Source organism: Dipodomys spectabilis, unplaced genomic scaffold (assembly GCF_019054845.1).
Source record: "Dipodomys spectabilis isolate Male_0828 unplaced genomic scaffold, ASM1905484v1 ptg000178l, whole genome shotgun sequence".
Taxonomy (NCBI): Eukaryota; Metazoa; Chordata; class Mammalia; order Rodentia; family Heteromyidae; genus Dipodomys; species Dipodomys spectabilis.
In genome coordinates this window covers 10,316,693-10,339,902 of record NW_024870855.1, presented here as the reverse complement: position 1 = coordinate 10,339,902, position 23,210 = coordinate 10,316,693, and the positions used below count along the sequence as shown (strand labels likewise).

The 23,210-nt window shown below is 41.6% G+C and overlaps 1 protein-coding gene across 2 annotated transcripts in view; it reads right to left on the bottom strand.

Moving 5' to 3' along the window:
* Aoah (acyloxyacyl hydrolase) overlaps positions 1-23,210 on the bottom strand; it is a 159,837-nt gene that overhangs the window by 109,470 nt on the left and 27,157 nt on the right. For both annotated transcript variants that reach the window (XM_042695065.1, XM_042695064.1), the window contains exons 3-4: positions 16,902-16,968; positions 11,871-11,970 (exon numbers count right to left, since the gene is read on the bottom strand). In XM_042695065.1, the coding sequence (XP_042550999.1) occupies positions 11,871-11,970; positions 16,902-16,968 (167 nt within the window). The remainder of the gene's footprint in view (positions 1-11,870; positions 11,971-16,901; positions 16,969-23,210) is intronic.

Below are 23,210 nucleotides of genomic sequence, written 5' to 3'. Positions count from 1 at the left end.
ACTCAAGAAATAAAGCGAGAAATGGATCAGAAATTGAAAGAGCACAAGGATGAACTATCAAAAGATATACAGGATATCAAACAAAAATTGGATGCAAAAATAGAAGCTGCACAAACCTCAGTAAGAAGTGAGATAAACGCCAAATTAGAGGTAATGCATACTGATATCACCTCATTGAGAGGTGAGATCAGTACTCTGAGAACCAACATTGAATCCATAAAGGGATCCATTTCCATCATGCAAACCACAATAGAAGACACGGTCAACAGAGTGAATGAAATGGAAGGTAGAGTGTCAGATACAGAAGACAGAATACACCAACTGGACCAAAAAGTGACAGATATGGAAAAATCACTCAAATTAAACCAAAGGGAAATTCAAGAGCAAGCAGATAATGCTAAAAAATTTAACCTTCGCATAATCGGAGTGGACGAAGGTGAGGAATTCCAGAGCAAGGGAATGCAACACCTATTTAACAAGATAGTCAATGAAAATTTTCCCCACCTCAAAAACGACCATCTTAACTACATCACAAAAGCTTATCGAACACCCAACAAGCAAGATCCCAGGAGAAACACTTCTAGGCACATAATAGTAACAATGATGGATCTGAATAATAAGGAAACAATCCTGCATGCAGCAAAAATGAAGAAGGAGCTATACTACAACGGGAAAAAAATTAGAATCACTGCAGATCTCTCCACACAAACAATGAATGCAAGAAAAGCCTGGGAAAGCACCATACGAGCCCTGAGAGCCAATAACTGCCAACCCAGACTGATATACCCGGCAAAGCTAGCATTCACATTCGATGGAGAACTGAAAACTTTTAATAGCAAAGAAAAACTAAATGAATACATAAACATTAAGCCAGCATTACAAAGAATTCTAAGAGGGGGGACACAACCTGAAGAAAGCAACCAGGAACTGGGACCTGCCCCAAACAGGCATTACTCAAAGTCTAACTGAGCAAGCACAGGAGGAAAGGAAAGAAGAAAAACTTAGGAAAACGGAATGGCAGGGACAACAATGCATCTCTCTATACTTTCTCTTAATATAAATGGGCTGAATTCGCCAATTAAAAGAAAACGAACTGAGGACTGGATCAGAAAACAAGACCCATCCATCTGTTGCCTTCAGGAGACCCACCTCTCAGCCAAACATACAAACAAACTCAGAGTGAAGGGGTGGAAAAGGATCTACCAATCAAATTCCCCCAATAAGAAAGCAGGTGTAGCTATCCTGATATCTGACAAAATAAACTTTTCATTAAAATCAGTACAGAAAGACAAGGACGGACATTACATATTAATAAAGGGAACAATCCAAGAGGAGGATATAACCATCATCAACTTATATGCCCCAAATATCGGTGCACCCAGATATGTTAAACAAATGCTCTCAAACTTACAGAATAAAATAGATCCCAATACGATAATACTAGGAGACTTTAACACGCCACTCTCACCAAAGGACAGGTCTACCAACCAGAGGATTGGCAAAGAAGCTACCGAATTAAGTGAGGCCATACTTCAAGCGGAATTAACTGACATCTACCGAGTATTTCACCCTAAAACAACACAGTACACATTCTTCTCAGCAGCTCATGGAACTTTCTCCAAAATAGACCATATCATAGTTCATTCAAGGAACTTAAGCAAATACAAAGGGATCGACATAATCCCCTGTATCCTATCTGACCACAGTGGAATCAAGCTAGCTCTCAATAACAAAGCATACCGCAGAAATTTCTCTAATACATGGAAATTGAACAGCACACTCCTTAACAAGGCCTGGGTAACAGAAGAGATCAGAGAAGAAATAAAGCATTTCCTAGAACTCAATGAAAATGAAAACACCTCACAAAGAAACTTGTGGGACACAGCAAAAGCAGTCCTGAGGGGCAAATTTATTGCCCTCAGTGCCCACATCAAGAGAATGGAGACAGACCAAGTAAATAATCTCATGTTGCAACTAAAACAGCTAGAAAAACAAGAAAAAATGGGACCTAAAGCTACTAGACGAAGCCAGATAACCAAATTGAGAGCAGAGATTAACCAATTAGAAAATCAGAAAACCATAACCAAAATAAACCAAACAAAAAGCTGGTTCTTTGAAAAAATAAACAAAATTGATGGCCCGTTGGCAAGATTAATTAAAAAAAGAAGAGAGGAAACCCATATTAATAGGATTAGGGATGCCACGGGAAACATCACAACACGTACCCAAGATATCCAAACAATTCTAACAGACTACTTTCAAAAGCTATACTCTCTAAAGGAAGAAAATCTGGCGGAAATGGATGCATTTTTAGAGAAATACAAGTTACCCAAACTGAGCAAAGAAGAAGTTAACCAATTAAATAAGCCAATATCCTATAATGAGATACAGGAAGCTATCAAAAGTCTTCCAACAAAAAAAAGCCCAGGACCAGATGGATTCACAGCAGAATTCTATAAGACCTTTAAAGAAGAACTAATACCCATACTCCTCAAGCTCTTCAGAGAAACAGAGAAGGAGGGAGCTATCCCAAACTCATTCTACGAAGCCAATATCACACTCATCCCCAAACCAGGCAAAGACCCAACCAAAAAGGAGAATTACAGGCCAATCTCCTTGATGAACACAGATGCAAAGATCCTTAACAAGATTCTAGCTAACAGAATCCAGAAACACATAAAAAAAATAATACACTATGATCAGGTAGGCTTCATCCCAGAGACACAGGGATGGTTTAACATACGTAAGTCAATAAATGTAATCCAGCATATCAACAGAGCCAAGGTCAAGAATCACATGATTATCGCCACAGATGCAGAAAAGGCCTTTGATAAAATTCAACATTCATTCATGCTAAAAGCTCTGGAGAAAATAGGAATAGAAGGAACATTTCTAAAAACAATAAAAGCCATTTATGACAGACCAATAGCCAATATTATACTTAATGGGGAAAAGCTACAACCAATCCTCCTAAAAACAGGAACAAGGCAAGGATGTCCACTGTCTCCACTCCTCTTCAACATAGTCCTAGAACCCTTAGCCAGGGCAATAAGGCAAGAAAAAGACATTAAAGGGATCCGCATAGGGAAAGAAGAAGTGAAACTATCCCTTTTTGCAGACGACATGATACTATACCTCCACGATCCCAAAAACTCCATCCCCAAACTTTTAGAAATCATAAGTCACTTCGGCAAAATAGCAGGATACAAAATAAACCCACAAAAATCAGTTGCCTTCCTATACACTGATAACGCACAGGAAGAGAGGGAAATAAAGGGAGCAACCCCATTCACAATAACCTCCCAAAAAATAAAATATTTAGGAATTAACCTAACCAAAGATGTAAAAGAACTATTTAATGAGAACTATAAAAAGTTAAAGAAAGAAATTGCAGAAGACACTAGGAAATGGAAAGACCTCCCATGCTCCTGGATAGGCCGACTTAATATAGTAAAGATGGTGATACTTCCAAAACTAATATACAAATTCAATGCAATTCCTATTAAAATCCCAATGACGTACATCACTGAAATACAGAAAACAGTCCAAAAATTTATATGGAACAACAAAAGACCTAGAATAGCCAAAACAATTCTAGGGGATAAAGACAATATGGGAGGGCTATCCATGCCGAACTTCAAACTCTACTACAGAGCTATAATCACAAAGACAGCATGGTACTGGCACAAAAACAGACCCGAAGACCAATGGAACAGAATAGAAGATCCAGATATAAATCCACAGGCCTACAGCCAGCTGATATTCGACAAAGGAGCCAAAGACATACAATGGAAGAAACACAGCCTCTTCAACCGCTGGTGCTGGGAAAACTGGGCAGCCACATGCAGAAAACTCAAAGTGGACCCCAGCCTATCACCATGCACCAACATCAACTCAAAATGGATTAAAGACCTTAACATTAAACCTGAATCTCTGAAACTACTGCAGGACAGAGTAGGAGAGACACTTGAACTAATAGGCACAGGAAGGAACTTCCTGAACAGAGTCCCAGGGTCACAACAAGTTGGAGAGAGACTCGACAAATGGGACTACCTTAAAATGAAAAGCTTCTGCACAGCTAAATCTATCGCAACTAAGCTAGAAAGACAACCAACTAATTGGGAAAAAATATTTACCAGCAATATATCAGACAAGGGGTTAACATCCTGTATATACAGGGAACTCAAGAAACTAATCCCTCCCAAACCTAACAAACCAATTACTAAATGGGCAAGGGAACTAAAGAGGGACTTCTCAAATGAAGAAATAAAAATGGCAAAGAAACACATGAGGAAATGTTCATCATCCCTGGTGGTGAAGGAAATGCAAATAAAGACAACCCTGAGATACCACCTTACCCCAGTCAGAATGTCCCACATCCACAAATCAGCCAACGACAAATGCTGGAGGGGATGTGGAGAAAGAGGAACCCTATTACACTGCTGGTGGGAATGTACACTTATACAACCACTTTGGAAAGCAGTCTGGAGGGTCCTTAGAAAGCTAAAGATTGACCTCCCTTACGACCCAGTCATACCACTTCTAGGCATCTACCCTGAACAACAGGAACCAATATACAAGGACACGTGCACCTCCATGTTTATTGCAGCACTGTTCGCAATAGCTAGGATATGGAAACAACCTAGGTGCCCCACCACAGATGAATGGATCCAAAAATTGTGGTATCTATACACAATGGAATATTATGCAGCCATTAGAAATGACAAAATAATGGCATTTGCAGGGAAATGGATGGAGCTAGAAGGAATCATGTTGAGCGAGGTAAGCCAAGAACGAAGAGACAAACGGTACATGGTCTCCCTCATAAGTGGATGCTAAATCCAAAAGGTTAGTGATACGACAAAACTAACAGGACTTAAGAAACAAAGAACTCCCGCTCATCTGGTTGAACCACTACTAAATATCCTCATGCTGCTGATCACAAATATGGTATATAACATGTGAACACTGTTATATATTACAGACTGTGGTAGACAATTTGCTCCAGGGAAGTTAGAATGAACTTGTGACTTTGAAATTATGTAATCATTTAATCACAATCAAAAAAAAAAAAAAAAAAAGAACCTCGGGGAAGGGAGGGAGGGAGGGGATGGTAGGGGGAAAACAATGGAGGGGGTAACAATGTTCAAGAGGAAGTGTACTCATAACCTCACTCATGTAACTGTGACCCTCTGTATAGTAGCTTTACAATAAAAAAAAAAAAAAAAAAAAAAAAAAAAAGGTTTAAAAGCAATGATACCCCAGGAACAATAAATACCCAGTCTCCAATAAAAGGAAAGAAAGCTCCCAGAGGAAATGGTTGATTTAATGAAAATAAAAACACAACATGATAATATGTGCTTGGGTCATCTGATAGTGCCAGAAAGGAAAGAAGTACTTAAAATATAATGATGGAATCCTATCAAAGAACACAGCAGCAGAGCCAAAAGAACTTCCAATGGTGTCTCTGTTGAGATAGAGTCTCACAGACTTTTGCTAGATTTGCCTGGATCAGTGATCTTACTGTATGGATCAACTTCCTCTACAGTTGGGATGACACGTGTATACAGCTATTCCTGCCTATTGGTTGAGATGAGGTCTCATTGCTAGGCTTGCCTTAAACTAGTCTTCTCAATCTCTGCTTCTGGAATAGCTAGGATTGGGGATTGGTATCCCCAATACCCATACTCATCTCTAATTAGATTACTACTCAACCTATCAAATGCAAATACACCATGTATACACATTAGCTACAATGTATAGGAAATAGCAATGTTGGTTTCCCTGGTTCTGAGCATGTTAAGATGTCAATATCAGGAAATTGAGCTCAGGAAAAATGTCCATTCTCTGTAGCAGTCTTGTGACTTTTTGTAAATCTGAAATCACTGCAAAATAAAAAGGCTATTAAGAGAAATAGAGCAAGGGGAAGTCTAGATGATAGCATATTTGAGGGCATGTTTGAGCTCACAAGACTAAGTGCAGTATTCAGAGGAGAATACAATTGCCTGCTTAACAAATCTGAGAACAATGTCAGTTTCCTCTCCACTGTAATTTCCCCCCCTCCCAACACCCTGACAACTTGGAATGAACTAAGACCCTGTATTAAGACAGATGCTAGGGACTGGGAGGGTGGCCCAGTGGTAGAGCACTTGCCTTGCATGCCTGAGGCCCTGGGTTCAATTCCTCAGCACCACATAAGCAAAAAGAAAAAAGCTGGAAGTGGTGCTATGGCTCAAGTGGTAGAGTGCTAGCCTTGATCTGAAGAGCTGAGGGACAGCGCCCAGGCCCAGAGTTCAGGCCCCACGACTGGACCCCCCTCAAAAAAAAAGACAGATGCTAGAGGTTTTATTTGACTCCTGCTATTTAGAAAACAAAAGTAAATTTCTGAGGTCAGATTGTTTATTTCCCAGTGGGAACAAGACATTGTTGGAGGTCATGTTATTGATATGCAGGTTCAGTTCAAGCTCATTCTTTCCTGATGCGACCCATGTCTGACAGCTTCCTGTGATTTAGGCTTTCAGAGACTCCTGACTTCTCCACTCCTACACAAATTTGTAAACATATAGCACCTGAGAGCTGGTCCCTGTCCAAATTGGATTCGCCAAGGAAAAAGCTACTTTCAAGTCTGGTTGCTTTCCTAAGATAGTCATTTTTCCCACTGGCTGGAGGCCTCCGAGCACTGAAGAAAAGGAAAGCTCTCAGTGACTATACGTTCTTTTAAGAAGGCTCAGTCGGGGATGTAGTCAGACCTGAGTGCGTCAGTGTGCCAAGTCATTAATACAGCAGATCCCACTAGCACACCCAGATTTGGAGGAGGCTGCTCAAAGCTACAAGGGTCTTCCTGAGAACCTCGAGTCTGGGTGCCCAGAAGGGAGCAGCAGGAAACTAAGGAGTCAGGGTGCCCCAGGCCCAAGTGTGGACTTGCCATGTCACACCTGGTCCCTACAAAAGAGAGTTAAAGAGGCACTGGCTAGGCACAAAGGAACTGTATTCAATTCTGGTTTGTGAGCTGTGGTGTCAGAGTCAGGCATTCGCATACAGACACACACACACACACACACACACACACACACACACACACACACACACACACACACACACACACACACACACCAGGATCACTGTTCTGTTTTGTGTACAGATGAGAGGAAGGGGAGGCAATAAAACCCCCTCTGTACAATCAATAGACACTAAATTGCGGAGGAGGTGAATTCGTTTAGAGTTCATTGCGCCAGGCATCCATGGAAATATCACAGTGAGACCCTCTCACACTACAAATGCATACTAATGTAAATGCAATAAAAAATGAGTGACAGGAAAGTAGAAACGAGCTCTGCTGGGAAGAGGGAGGAGCAAGGGAGAGGATGGATGAGTATAAACAAGATCCATCTACTTTACATGCTTGTGTGAAAGCTGAAGGAAGAAGCCAGCTGAAACTGTTTCAGAAGTGGGGTGGGGCAATGAGGGAAAGAGATGGAGGGGGGAATCTGGGCTGCATTGCATGCATATGTGGAAAGGCCATATAAATTCTCACTTGTATAACTAATATATGGTAATAAGAGGGCTGGAAGCATAGCTCAAGTACAAGAGGCCTTGGATGCAATTTCCAATACTCCCCCCCCCCCCCCCCCCGCAATAAAGTCTTAAACAAAACTAATGTCTGCCTGACCTTTTAGTCTCCCCACACACAACTTCTTCTCTCCCTTTCCCTCACCACAGGCTTAAAGGAAATCTGCATGGCTTCAACAGCTTAATCTATGGAACATGGACCACAAGAACAACAGCTACTTCAGACAATCAAAGGAGAAACAAACAGAACGCATGTGGAACAGCATCAGCACACTGTGAGCACTGGAAAGTACCTGATGTTGATGGTGGAGAGCTGAGTCACGATTTTATTGGGTGAGTTTGGGATAAGCCAATGGAGAAGGTGAGAGTTGAGATGAGATGGCAAATGCATTCACTATGCCTAACCCACCCATCAATACAGCTTTCCCTGCGACCGCCATGTGCCAAAACATTTACATTAGTTTAGAGTTGGGCAAACCCATCTACGTCTCACATGCAGCCTGTTTTACCACGCAGTGTTGACTGCCTCGTGAACACACGCAGATGGGCTTTGAAAACACCATATCCCCAAATGCTGGCGACGAGTGTTATTGAGTCGCTGGTGTTTGCCCCGGTGCCTTTGGGGCTGGCAGGAAGCCACAGTTCACTGCCACTGCCCTGATTCTCAAAGAAAGGGGCAGCCTCCACTCAACAGTCGCAAAACAGATCAAACTTTAAAACTCAGAATGTGCATGCATATTGCTTTTGCGTAATTAGTAAGTCAGAGCTGGGTACGGTGACTCATGCCTGTCACCTCAGCTATTTGGGAAGCTGAGATCAAGAGGACTGTGGTTGAATGTCAGCTCAGGAACAAAGTTCTTAAGACCCACATGTCCAAAGAAAAGGCTGGGTGTGGTGGGGTACATAAATGGCAGGGAGCATAAATAGGAGGACAGAGGTCCAGGCCAGCTGGGCAAATAGTGAGTCCCAGAGCAAAAATGGCTGGGGACCTGGATCGGCAGTAGAGCACCTGCCTGGCAAACACAACGTCCTGGGTTTGAGTCCTAGTATATAGAAAAAGGAAAAGGTGGAGGAGGAGGAGGAAGAGAAGGAGGAGGAGGGGGAGGGGGAGGGGGAGGAAGAGAAGGAAGAGGAGGGAGAGGAGGAGGAGGGAAAGGAGGAGGAGGGGGAGGGGGAGGAAGAGGAGGGGGAGGGGGAGGAAGAGGAAGAGGAGAAGGGGGAGGGGAGGAGAAGGAAGAGGGAGAGGGGGAGGAGAAGAAGGAGGAGAAGGAGAAGAAGTCCTACTACCATTGTAACTTGGGAACCTTCTATAATGTATAATTCCACTTAGATGAAGTATGAAATTAGGATTTTACATAAATAAACTAACGTGATAGAATTTTAGGATAATGGCCAGTTTAGGGGTATTCACTAGGATAGTCATGTGGAATATTTTTGATGGGGTGAAATTTTTTACATCTGTTATCCATACATTAAACCCACCTTCAGTAACTAGATAATTCTTAATAATAATTCTTGCATGATTGATTGATTGATTGATTGATTTGTTGGTCGTGAGACCTGAACTCTGGGCCTGGGCACTGTCCCTCAGCTCTTCAGCTCAGGCTAGTGCTTTACCACTTGAGCCACATCACCACTTCCACCTTTTTTTGCTTATGTGGTTCTGAGGAATCAAACCCAGGGCCACATGCACTCTATCACTCTACCACTTTACCACTAAGCCACATTCCCAGTCCCTGCATGTTTTTGTTTCTTTTTAGAGTGGCTTGAATGACATGGAGATGAAGAAAAAGTATATACACCATCTAAAAACATGTCCTCAAAAGCTAAGAGCAGGATCTCCTTCCTGGTCACAAATTAGGTACAACAAATTAGATGCAACTTTGCTGTAACGCAAACTCTGAGAACAAAGAACTCAGTTTAAAATATTTAAAGGGGAGCAGATAATATTGTAACACTGGGCTTTTCTGGTGGTGGTGGGATTTCAGTGGGCTGTTGCTAAGACACCTAGGGTAGTTTCAGAAGCAGTGACTTGGTGGTAAGAACCCTAGTCCATCCCTGCAAGCAGAAGAGCAGGCACAGCTTGGATACTGACCCTCTAGTCCTCAGTCCCCATGTGTGACCAAGGGCTAATAATAAAGCCTGCATCCTGCATATGACAACTGTGTGTGTGTAGAGTGGGGGAAAGGGTCTGAGCAAGATGGACAGTGGCCTCTTGACCCACAGAGAGTGGTCAGTAGACAAGGATTCCTGCTAGTCATGGAAATCTCTAGGCAGAAGAGACTAAAGCTGTCCAGGTTCAATACCAACAGGGTCATCTGCATAGATAGAGGCCCTGAGGGGGATTTAAGATTTAAGATTTAAGCCCCTCACCCTCAGGAAGTGAAGGGAGCTGGGGAGGGAGCAGAAGCAAGCAATCCAGCAGCAACGGATGTACAGTGGGGCCCAAGCTGGTCACTTGGAGAAGGAAATCCTTCCAGCTCCCTGCCAGCTGCAGCACAGGGCTGAGGTGAATTGGAATTGTACACGGGACACAAGGAAGTGAAGATCTGGGTGTAGAGAACTACAGACTACCATTTTAAAGTGGAGCAATCTGTGAACCTGTACAGCTGTAGGTTTATGGCACGTGCAACATGATGCCATTGTGGAACTCGTAAAGCCTACATCCCTGGCTGCTGTGCTTTGGGTGGGAACTGTCCCCAGTAGCCCATGAGCTGAGGGCCTGGATCTCCAGGGAGCAGGCCCAGGGGTGGAGCGCTGGGGAAGCACCTGGGTGTCAGCGGACTCATCCTTCAGTGGGGGTTCATAACTTAATGGGTGACCTGGGGATGCTGGAAAGCCTCAGAGGTGTGCCCTGTGGGGGGGCTCCTTGCTCCTCTTCTCAGTCTGTCTCTGTCTCTGTCTCTCTGTGTTTCTGTCTCTCCGTCTCTGTCTCTGTCTCTGTCTCTGCCTCTCTCTCTCTCTCTCTGCTTCCTGGCCACCTGGTATGAGCAGCTTTATCCCCTCCCACTCTTCCACCACCATGATGTTCCTCACCATGGAGCCTGGAAATGGAGCCGAGAGAGTCGCCGTGGACATGAAAGGTCTGAAACTGCAGGTAACGACCAAACTTTCCCTCTTTTCTTAAAAACTGCTTCTGTCAGGAGTTTTGTCGTAGGGATGAAAACTGACCACCACACTTGGCGTTCTACACAGAGACGACACACACGCTCCCTCTCTGTAATACCAAACAACCATGGCAATGCTACAATATTCACCTGCCATTTAAACACGAGTCATGGGGTTTTTTTCCCCCTCAGTTAAAAATTAAAAAAAATTAACACTTCCAGAAAGTAGTGGAACTCACAGCTTCTCAGGAAGAACTGGAGAAATGTAGTTGGCACAAAGTCGGTGACCTATCTCCTTTCTTCCTGCCTCAGGAGACGGGTTGATGATATTTAATACTGCTAGTCAGCAAAATTGTGTGCCTTGGTTAGGATGTAAGTTATTACAACTGATTTCATTTCAACATGAGTACAAAGAAAATGATCATTAAAGCAGAAGCCTACTGTAGCATATACAGAAAAACATAACAACCCACAATTCCAGGAAAAGAGATACAGAAAATCTTTTCTGATAAGAAGCTTGTGAAAATCACTACTGTGAAGCCTAATTAGATTTAATATTCTATGTTGGTCTGGAGTGTGGGAGGGGATTGTGTTCACTTGGGCAGCCTACTTTCTGATTGCAATCCAATTAAAGGTTGCCCAACATAATACACAGGGTGCTCTGGACAACTGTCCCTAAATGATAATGATAGTAATAATCCTATGAGATACCATTTTTATTAATAATTTTTAATGTGTTAAAGCCAATATGTGTTAGCTGATTTCCAATGAGAGTGCTGTGAAGGAATGTTTTCCTATACCGATAGATTCATTAAAGACAATAAAGCTTGAACTAAGGTAATCAACTATCCAGTTTTTTCCCAGAATGTGAGACATTTAGTCCTTTTCCTAGAAAAGCCCTGCACAGCCTGGGGTGAAGTGGGTCAGCCCTGTAAGAGTGATTCACTTGGTTTGTATGTGGTTATGAAGACTTTCCTCAGCTGATCAGCTCTGTTTCCCAATGCCAGCCCAGCCCGTGACAGCTGCACAGCCAAGACATTGTTCACAGCCTGGGAAAAGGGTCAGGGGTGAATCTAGAGAGTAATTGGAAATACCATCTTGTTCCCAAACCATGGAACAGACGAGGCTGAGCACTGCTTTGTGATGTTAGTTGGGGCCTAGGTGTTCTTGATGCTCAGAGTGAACCCTACTCACCTTGGGAAGCGGGTAAAGATGGCACTGGGGTTGTCCAGCAGCTTGCTTACAAAATTCTAGTGTGTGACACACTACATCTGCATTCACAGCTGTACCGAGCCTGGAAGGACATGGGCAGAGCAAAGGCCAGTAAGCTCTTGGACGCAGCAGGAATAGAAGCTATCGCAAAAGAAGGTAGATGCCCAGAATGGGCTCTCATGCCCTAAACTCTTCACAGCCCAACCCTGGAGCCCCATTTGGTGGAGGGGCTGATGATAACCTTGCACCCTGATCTTACCTTCATTTAGAACAAGCTCCTGGGGGACAGAGAGAGGCCAGCACAGCCCCGAGTTATAAGATTCTCTATAAGGGAAGTCCCAAAGCCAATTGGGGAGGGGACAATGGACAGGGCTATCCTTTAAAGAGAATAATATTTTGAAATTTACAGGGCTTTATAGCACAACATAATTTAGGATGCAGTCTTAAAAACCTAAATCATTTTCTAAGTTATAACCCAAATTATGTCTTCATCTTTAAAGTATAAGCATATTATACTCTGTGTGTGTGTGCGTGTGTGTGTGTGTGCGTGTGTGTGTGTGTGTGTGTGTGTGTGTGTGTGTGTGGTGTTGGTATGTTGGCTTAAACTCAGGACCTTAGGCTCTTACTTAGTGTTTTTGCTTAGGGCTGGTGCTCTACCACTTAAGCCATACCTCAACTGCAGACTTTTTTGCTGGTTAATTGAAGATAAGGGTCTCTTGGATTTGTCTGTCTGGACTAGCTTTGAGCTGCAATCCTCAGATCCCAGCCTCCTGAGTAGCTGGGATTATAGGTGTGAGCTACCTGCACCTGGCTCATGTTTCTTATTCTTCTGGAAGAAAACACAATATAGTTCACTTGTTTCTACGACTGGGGATGGTCATGGAAAATGTTCAAATACTTTGATTTGTGTCTAGGTTTGAAGGGCAGTAGCAAAAGTTTGATGTTCATTTCCATTTTGCCACTTCCAAAAACTCTACTGACCAAAAAAAAATTTTCATATTAAATATAATGCTTTGCATGAAATAGCAAAGTACTCAAGCACAATACTTATTTAAACCAAAACAACAAGCCACAAACCACTGGGAAATGCAATTGGGGTAAATCCTTGAATGGTATGGGTGAACAGTGGTGAATTATAGAAAACACTTTTGAGGTTTCTTCCAGGATCACATGACCATCAACTATCTGCCTTCTCTCCCAAGGGCACCTGAAAACCATCTGTAGTCAGTAGTTTCATATTTTATATCAGGACACTTATATCAGAACACTTCCAGGATATTTCAACAAATGTGGGAAATTGCAGATAGTATGGGTACACCCATACCCATTATAAAGTTTAACTTGTAAATTAGGCATCATAAGAGATGAGCAATAACTCATATTAGTAAAAATAGAGAAATTCTAATATTATTCACAATAAAAGTTATGAAAACTGATGAGATTTGTATTTCTGGAATATTCTATTTACTATTTTGGGGTCACAATTGATGGTGGGTAACTAGACTCTGTGCTCTTCCAGCCAGCTGACCAATTAGATTTTCTCTAAGGAAAATTTGGACTTGACATTAAAAAGATTACAAGTCAGGATTTAAGAAAGACACCCATACACCCATGTTCATTGCTTCACTGTTCAGATGCCCTACAACCGATGAGTAAGTTTTTAAAAAATGTAGTATGCAGGTACACAATGGAATTTAATTCGTATGTCAGAAAGAATAATGTACGTCATTTGCAGGGAAACAAATGGACCTGGAAAAATGTATGTTGCATAAAGGAAATCAGACTCAGAGAGACACTGGAACATATTTTCTCTCATGTCTGGAAGATAGATCTAAATCATAAACATATATGAAAATACATTGTAAGCCATATGTGTATACACAGTCAAACTGACTGGAATATGGAACACACAGGAGTAGATTCCCATGGTGTAGCTCATTTGAACAATCAACTGATAGTTGAACAAAATGAACGCCAAGAAGTTGGAACTTGTTCTGTCTGAGGTGGGTGAAGCTTAAAGGCAGTTGGGTAGATGAATAGAGACAGGAATGATGGGTGTAAATAGTCGTAATTCTCAATATATAGATGTGAAAATGGAACTAGGTCACTTGAGAGGGTGGGTGGAGTTGGGCTAGATGCAGAATGATGGAGGGGGCTTCACTAATCAAGATGTCTTATGCTCATAAAATGGATATGTGCAACTATTTAGAGATAACAATGACAACAACAATAACAATCATGTTTCAGTTTCAGTCTGGGATATTCTCCTAAGAAGAGGAACCATAGTGAGCTGGGTCTGGGAAGTCCTTTCCCACTATATGGACTGTCTGGAAAGCTAGACAGCAGGGAACAGAACCCAGGGATATAGGGTGAGGAAGCCTGGGTTCCTTGGTTTCCTTGTCCTGTTTTCAGCTCTTTTGTAGGCCTGGATACCTCCCTGCCCTTGAGTTGCAGGATGTTGTCTGTCCTATGTTATTTAGATCTGCCCCTGCAATCACAATGACTATCATAATCACAATTACGATTACCCTACCATCATCTTCTTGTCTCTCTCCCGGCTCCTCCTCTTCCTCCTCTTCCTGCTCTTCCTTTTTCTTTTCTTTTCTTTATCTTTCTTTTCTTTCCTTTTCTTTTCTTTCTTTCTTTCTTTCTTTCTTTCTTTCTTTCTTTCTTCCTTTCTTTTTTCCTTTCTTCCTTTCTTTCTTTGTTTTTTGTTGGTCATGGGGCTTGAACTCTGGGCCTGGGCGCTGTCCCTCAGCCCTTCAGCTCAAGGCTAGCACTCTACCACTTGAAACACAATGCCACTTCCTGCTCTTCCTTTTTCATAAACCAGGCCACAATGCTTTTGTTTCTGTGACTGCCTTCAGCCACAGGTCAACCTCTGAGTTCCTTTGCTCCATGTGGGCTGGGGCCTGACTAGAAGACATTGAATTTGTTCCCTGTTCCACTCTCATCTGCACCTGATTTCCCTGACAGATTCTGCACAGGCTCAGACCCCCCTCCCCCCCACCACCAGAGGAGACATTTTGCCTAGACATGCAGAATAGCAAATGAGGTTTAGAAAGAGTAAAAACAACAACAAATGAAAACCTTTGCTTCCTACTCAGTGAGCAAGTAGCAGTTTTAATGCTCATTGAACATCCAAACACCTTTTAAACTCTCTAATAATTTTTCTTTTTTTTTTTAAACTAGGACTATCAGTCCTTCAAATGCGGAAGGGGCTTTAAGAATTGATGCCCACCCTTTTCCCTTCTGCTTGTACCCTCATCTACTTTGTTCTAGAGAAAAATGTATCTTATCCCACATGGTCAGGTCGCAGAATTCTGCATAGATAGAGGCAAGCTGTGTCTGTGAGGATGCTCAGGCTGGGAGTGTGGGTCCCCAAATTGCATTCCAGCTAATGAAGGAGCTAACAAAATGGCTTCTCTTTCTGAGAAGTTCTTTGAATTCATCCTGAGAGTCTCCTATTGTCCAGGGGTGGAGGAGGGTGGGGCAGGCATGGTGGGAATGTAGGAGACCAAGTCTTTCAAGCACTGGGGCAAGCTGTCTGTGACAGATAAAAACCCATGATCACAACTAATGTCTACCAAGGCCTTGTAAATCAGGAGAGGGTGCTTGTTTTCTCACATCTGTTTTCAACTTAATGGGTCATTTGTTTAACTAATGAATGCTGTCTTTATGGGGGGTCTGGTATTTAGGGGACTGGGGAGTGATAAATAGGAGTCTGTTTAATCTCTGTTTTTAACCTAAGGCTTCCAGTCCATCTGTAACAATCCTGGCCCACCAGAGCCAAACCACCATATCAGGCAGAGCCAATTCTCCTTTGCCTTCAGGTAGAACACAATCTCAAGCAAGTGAACCTGATGTGGAAATTTGATCTCAGGGTCTTCAACTTGCTAGGCAGGAACTCTAACAGGAGAGCCAAGGCCCTGGCCCTATTTGCTTCAGTTAGACAAGTAGGGTCTTCTATTTATTGCCAGGCTTGCTTGGGCCACTATCTTCCAATGGATGTCTCCCTCATAACGGGGTTTACATATGTGTTACTTACCAGGTTTCATTGGTTCAGAGTTGGGAGCTGGTTACAAGCAAACTTTTTGTTGAGGTGGCTCAAACTGTGATCCTCTCCATCTCTGTCTCTTCAGTAGCAAGGATTACAAGTGTGAGCCACAGTACTTTTCCCAGTATTTTAGGTCTCACTTATTTTGCTTAACATGATGATCTCTAGTTTCATTTTCCTACACATTACCTATTTTCATTCTTTATGTTTGAATAAAACTCCATTGTGTGTGTGTGTGTGTATATATATTATAATTTCTTTATCTATTCATCAGCATAGGTACCTGGGCTGATTCTATAACTTGTCTATTGTGAATAGTGCCATGATAAATGTGACAGTGCAAGTATTTGATTCTTCTGGTTATATGCTCAGGGATTATGTGGCTGGGTCCTTTAGTAGTTCTGTAGGAATCTCCACACAAATTTCCATACTGGCTGAACCAATTTACATTCCCTCCCAAAAGTGTATAAGAATTTATTTCTCCCACATTCTTGCCAGTATTTGTTAGTGTTTGATTTCTTGGTGATGGTTGTTCTGGCTGGGCTGAGATGAACTCTCAACGTAATTTGCATTTGCATTTCCTTCATGGCCAAGAAAGTTGAACCTTTGTTCCCTGGAGGAATGAGGCCAGGGAGTCCAAGGAGGGAGAGGGGTTGGAGGGAGAGGAGCAACTAACCACTCTGCTGACCAACAGCACAGGATTGGGTTCTTTGTCAGTGTTATGTGTGAAATTGCCTTTGAAAGGCCCTTAGAGAGGATTAAGCAGGATTCCTGCACTGTAATTTAAGCAGAACTTTATCTAGAATGGCAAACTATATAGACCAGGTCTCATTGTTCCACAATTAACAAGGTATGAAATAAAATGCTCGCATCCTTGAAAAGGGCTGAATTGAAATCCGCCCTCCTCCCAGCTTGCAGCAGCCAGAGCAGATTTACCTTTACTGTGTCATACTCACAGTTTTATGATGTCTGGCCCAAACATGTGCACCACTAAGTGACAGGTGGCTTTCAAGGACAGTTTTTCTAAAAGAAATAACAAAGGACACATCAGATATACTTTTATCATGATGAATTCAAAATATTTAATAATCTTTAAGTGGCTGCACAAAACGTTTCAATTCAACATGTCAGTTTAGGAGCATAATGCATCTTGATCCATGTCCCTCTTCCATTATGATGAGTGTAAGGTAAGAGTTAATGATTATCTTTATGAGCAACTACAGTTGAGTGATCAATCAGTGACCCATCTATAATTTTAGAGATAATATCTCTATTAAAATGTTGTTTCCACCCCAATTTTTATGTGAGTTCCACTTTACTATGTCTGCTAAAGATCACCTGTTTATTATATGATAAAAAGAGTTAGATCTTGGGTTCTCATCTTTTTTTTTTTATTAGAGAAGAGAGGATCTAAATGTTGTATATTGTGTTGAAGTCTAAAGGAACATGACTTCAGACGAGTAATCTGGGATGCGGATCTGTTAGAAACATTCTTCTCTTGCATTCATTAATAAGAGAAGACTTCACCCTGGCTGGTTGGCTTTGCTGTTATCCTGGACAGAAAAGCAGTGACAAGTCCTTCGTCCACTACCTTGATATCAGAGAACAAAGACACACACACACACACACACACACACACACACACACACACACGCACACACACCTCTATTGTCTTAGGAGAAAACAGAGGTTTGTGGACAGGTCCATCTCGATGTTGCTCCTCCACTGTGTGAGTGTGTGGTGAGAGACTTAGAACCTGAGATAAGTTAGGAACAGCTGTCCTGTCCTGGGGGAAGTGGACCCTACTGAGGAGAACTTAGGGGGCCACCTTGTGTCTCAGATTTAAGTAAAAAAATGAGGTGGTGTAAACAGTGAAAGAAACTTGAGAAATCTCCCCAGCACTTCTGTTTTAATAAATGGTAAATACTGTGAACTGAAATAGATCTATTCACCTCATTTGGGATTTTATATGAAAAGGTGAGAATTTGAACACACTGTGCTCTTAACATAGGCAGTTAAGAGCATATTCCCATGTACTCCTGACCTTAATGAAGCAAAGAATGACCAGGGAATTCTAGGGGCAGCTGCATGGTAGTGAATTAGTTACTAGAGATGAAATAGAAGATGTAAGGTGCAGAAATGGACTCAGGAGACAATTTGAGTAGTCATATAGCAAGTAGAGAGATGAAATCAGTGATACAAAAATTCACAAAGGAAAGTCCAGGTCCAGATGGCTTCACTGGTTTTCTGTTTTGTTGGTTAAGACAGGGTCTCCCTGTGACTCAGCTTCCTGAGTGCTGATGATATAGGCATGCACCACCATGCCCTGCATTTCTGATGAATTCTGACAAACATAAAGAATTATTAGCAGTTCAGAGCATCTTTTTTTCAACCCCATGGAATATAATGGCAAAGGTTCTTAGCAAAATACCACCAAGCCAAATATAAAGCAATGCAGAAAAATGTATACACTATGATCAAGGGGCATTTATATCAAGAATGCTAGATTTGGCATCTTAAAATCAACTAATATATTTGCTACTTCAATATAGGACAAGTCATATGTTCATTATTTAATAGATATAAAAGATATTATACCATATACCTTCATGATAAAAGAACCCCAAACCAAATAAAAGTAGTAATAGAAATGCGCTTCTTTAAAATGATAAAGGTCATCTACAAAATCCCACAGGTGTTCAGTGGCAAAACACAATGTTTTCCTTTAAAGTAAAGAAAAGGAGGAATTATCTGCTGTCACCTTTACTTAGCATTATTCTGGAAGCTCTCCCCAGGATAACAAGAAAAAGTAAAAATCATCCAGATGGAAAGAGAGAAAACTATCATGCAGATGGCATCGTCTTGCAGGTAGACTGTCCTAAGGAGTCCATTAAAAAGTTAAGCCTGGTGCTGCTGTAATCCTAGCTTCTCAGGAAACTGCAGTCTGGAGGATCACAGTTCAAGGGCAGCCTAGGCAGAAAAGTTTACTAGATTCTGTCTCTAAAGTCAAGAGCAGGTCTGTGGGCATAGTTAAAATGGTAAAATACTAGCCTAGCAGGTGTGAGGTCCTGAGTTGAAACCCCAGTACTGCCAATATGTGTGTGGGTGTGGGTGTGTGAGTGTACATGTGTGTATGCTTTATACACAAACTAGAGCTGAGGGAATGTCTCTCAAGTGGTAGAATACATGCCTAGAAAACACAAGGCATTGAGTACAAATCCCCAGCACTGCTAACACACACACACACACACACACACACACACACACACACACACATCAAGAACTAATAAATGAATTTAGCAAAGTGATACAAATACAAATAATGCAAAATCAGTTATACTCCTGTAAAAGAAAAATGAGTAAATAAAAGTGAAGTTCAGGAAACAAAAAATTCAGTTGTAAGATCATCCAAAAGAAGTGAATACTTAGAAATGTTTTAAGTGCAAAAATGGCTTTGAAACTACTTTTCCCAAAGTAGTTAAATTAGACCTAGACAAATGGAACGGCAGCCTGTGCTTATTGATCGGCAGGCTTAATGTTGTTAACATTTCCCAAACTGCTCCCCAGATTCAGTTATCTCTATCAAAACCCCAACTGTCTTCAGAAACAGATCAGCTGATCCAAACCTTTGTGAGGGACTCTAAGGGACTCAGAATAGTTACCACAATCATGAAAAAGAAAAAGGAAGCTATTTCCTAATTTCAATTCCTAATTTCAAAACTATAAAGCTACAATAACCAGAGATGTTGGTATTAGAGTAAGGCTAGACATACAAACCAGTAAGACAGAATCAAGAGTCTAGCAACCAAACCTTAAAATTAGTGAATTGAGTTTTGACAGTTCTAGGAAAGTTTCAGTGGGGAATTTAACAAATAGTACTGTTTAGGAAGATGGCTTCCTACTTAAACTTTCTTTGTTGCCTTGGAAGATTTCAAGACAAATCTGATCACAAAGAGTGACTGGCTAAACAATCGTTTAGGACAAGAATTAGAAAGAGGAGTCAAGTTAAGGGTAAGAATGCTTTGGTCCCACTTCTTTTGTTGAAATAAGTAAAATAGCCAGAGATATTTTTTTCTTTTAATCCTCAGAATAAGCAGTTTGTTGACAGGATGGATCCTGGATCCTTGGAAGAAAGTTTATTATAAAGTTGGTCTGCTTCCTGTAATTCTGATGAATTTTCACGGGATTGTTACCCATTGAGTTCCTCTCAAAAAATTGTGTTGGGGCAGATCAAGGGATTTCATTCAGGAAGCCTTGCCCTGGTAATTAAGTGACATGTGACATGTTTGGAGGTTTTCTTAACTTTAGTGGCTAGTTTTGTTTAATGAGAGATTCAAACGTAATTAAGAATGAGTAAATTAGTTGACTATAAAAAAGATGACAGTTTGCGGATGAACTTTTAACACAATGAAAAGACACAATCCAATTAAAAATTGTGCTGAGCATGTGAATAGTTACATTGCTAAAAGTGACCCCAGAGCTGGGAAGGTGGTTCAGTGGTAGAGTGCCTGCCTTGCATGCATGAGACCTGGAGTTCAATTCCTCAGCACCACATAAGCAGAAAAAGCTTGAAGTGGCGCTGTGGCTCAAGTGGTAGAGCGCTAGCCTTGAGCTGAATAGCTGAGGGACAGTGCCCAGGCCAGAGTTCAGGCTCCACAACCCACAACAACAACAAAAGTGATCCTAAATGCCCAATAAGCATGGGAAATCATGCTTAATATCATTAGCCAGTGAGAAAATAGAAATCAAACTAAGATGACATACAATTTTACACTCATTATGATGTTTTCTAGTAAGAAGGAATAGTAAACATTGGGGATGTTGCAATATGAGAGAACTCTAATGTTGTGCTGGTAGAGAGAATGATGCAGCCTCTTGGTAATTGGGCCAGCAGTTTAAGTTTTTGAGGGAAGACTTGAAATATTTTCCATAGGATCCAGAAATTCTATATTAATTTCTTAACCTTGACTTAATTGACATTCAAACCTTCAAAGAAGCATTGTCTATACTAGCCATTCCAGTGCCCATCAACAAATGGACTGATAACATGTTGACGTATACATAATGAAATACTACTTAGCCATTAAAACTATGATGTTCTGAGAGGTGATACAATATGAATGATTAATGAATTCGTGTATCATGTTAAGTGAAAGAAGTCATTACCGCAAGTGAAAAAATGTCAGAGAGGAGTAAATATTGTATAACTCAATTTATTTAGTTAATTTACAGAGACAGAAAGCTGATAAGCAGTTATCAGGGGCTAGGGAAGCTTAGGTGTTTGGAAAGGCAGCTAAAGAGTATAAAATTTCTTTCTAACACAATGAAAATGTTTTAAAGTTGATTGTGAAGATGGATGCACAACTCAGTAAAGACAGTGAAAACCCCAAATTTTTATGTTTCTTTTATATGTGCCAGTTATGAAATTTATCTGTCAAAACCAATGTTCCCTCCTCCTTCCAGGGGCTCCTTGTTTTTAGGGGTGCTACTGATGGGGCAGTCAGGAAGCTTAGATGTTACAGATTTAGAGACCACCATCACCTTCCCAGAGCCTCTGAGCTTGGAGGAGTTAGTTCCCTTCTGTGTGCTTTGATTTCCTTATTTGAAAAAAGTAGCCATGGAATTTGACCTCCTTCTGGAACATGTTTTAAGGTTAATGAATTTTGTAAGAGAGGTTCAAAATTCAGTGAAGAAGCCAGGCTGTTTGGCAGCATAGTTTGGCAACATAGTATTGCTAATGTAGAACTAGCTTAGCCCAAAGCAGAGCAATTTAAAAATAGACGTCAGTGTGTTCTTTGATTGACTTGTATTACTGGCTGAGAGGCAACAAAAATCGTCTTCTTTCCTGTAAGATCAGAGGTATTGGTGCCTTGTGTTTCTTAGAATTGTTTTGGGCACAGTAAAGTGTATCTCTGCAGCTTCCTCCACTCTGGAGCAGGCTTCTTGGAACTTGGTGAAGGTTTGCTTGATCACCACTAGAGAAATGGTGAGAGTGTGAGAGAGATGGAGCCCCAAATATGGGAAGACAAAAGGCAGAAGAAGTACACAAAGAAGCAGAAACGAGTGAAATTTCTGGAAAGAGCCAGTTCTTCCCAGTTGGCCATGATGGCATGCTATTCTACAGCTGAAGAACAGACTCGCATTAGCATACTGATCTTAATATACTGCTATGGTGTTTTGGGAACTTAAGCCTCAAGGTAATAGAGTTTAGAGGAAGGATATAAGAAGAAGCCATTGCTCTGGTGAATGAATGAATGTCATAGTGCCAGAGAGATCTCATTTATTACAGTCCTGAGTTTGACCACTCTTGCTCTCTGACCTTGCCCTCTCTTGTACTTTCTGTCTTCTGCATGAGATGACATGACAAGATGGCCTGCACTGGAAGCTCAGGCTGAGCCCTGGGGCTCCACAGCCCCCCCAGAACTAGGGGGTGGGGATGAGTGACTCCATATTGCACAGAGCAGTGGCTTTCAGACTGTGCGTCACCATGACTGACTCCATTTTAGAAAACAGCTGCTTGATATGATCATATAAAATGATGCTTATTGAAGTGAACACCAAGAAATGGAAGCAAAAGTGGGGCCCAAACTCTGGGTCTGAGCACTGTCCCTGAGCTCTTCAGCTCAAGGCCAGCGTTCTACCTCTTGAACCACAGCACTGCTTCCAGCTTTTTCTGTTTATGTAGTGCTGAGGAATCAAACCCAGTGCCTCATGCATGCAAAGCAAGCGCTCTACTGAGCCATCTTCCCAACCCAACAAGAGGCATTTTATTGTACTGTTTGTGGTTTTTTCTTTTAGTTTCCTTGTTGTTGTTGTTGTTGTTTGGTTTATTGCCTTCTGTTGCTGTTCTTGATTTCTGTACACAGAAATGGTGGGACAAAGGGTAAACCAATTCAGCAGTGAAACCCACTAGACACTTTGCTGGAAATGAACTGTACAAATTGGTGGGTAGGGAAGTTGGGAGAGGAAAAACTGAGAGAGAATGAAGGAGGGGGTGACACTGTTCAAAAGGAAATGTACTCACTACCGACTTAAGTAACTGTAATTCATCTGTACATCACCTGTACAGTAGAATTTTTTTAATTTAAAAAAAACACTGTGCTTGCTCCATTTTGAGGGCAAATGCTGAGGCAGAATGGCTCTCCATCTTGTTTGTGCAAGCCACTGGCCACCCTGTCTGTCACTAGAGGAAGGAGGAGAGAGCACTGTCTGCATCCCATTTCCATGCAAAAGGACAGATCCTTGAGATCCACTCATGAAAAGCA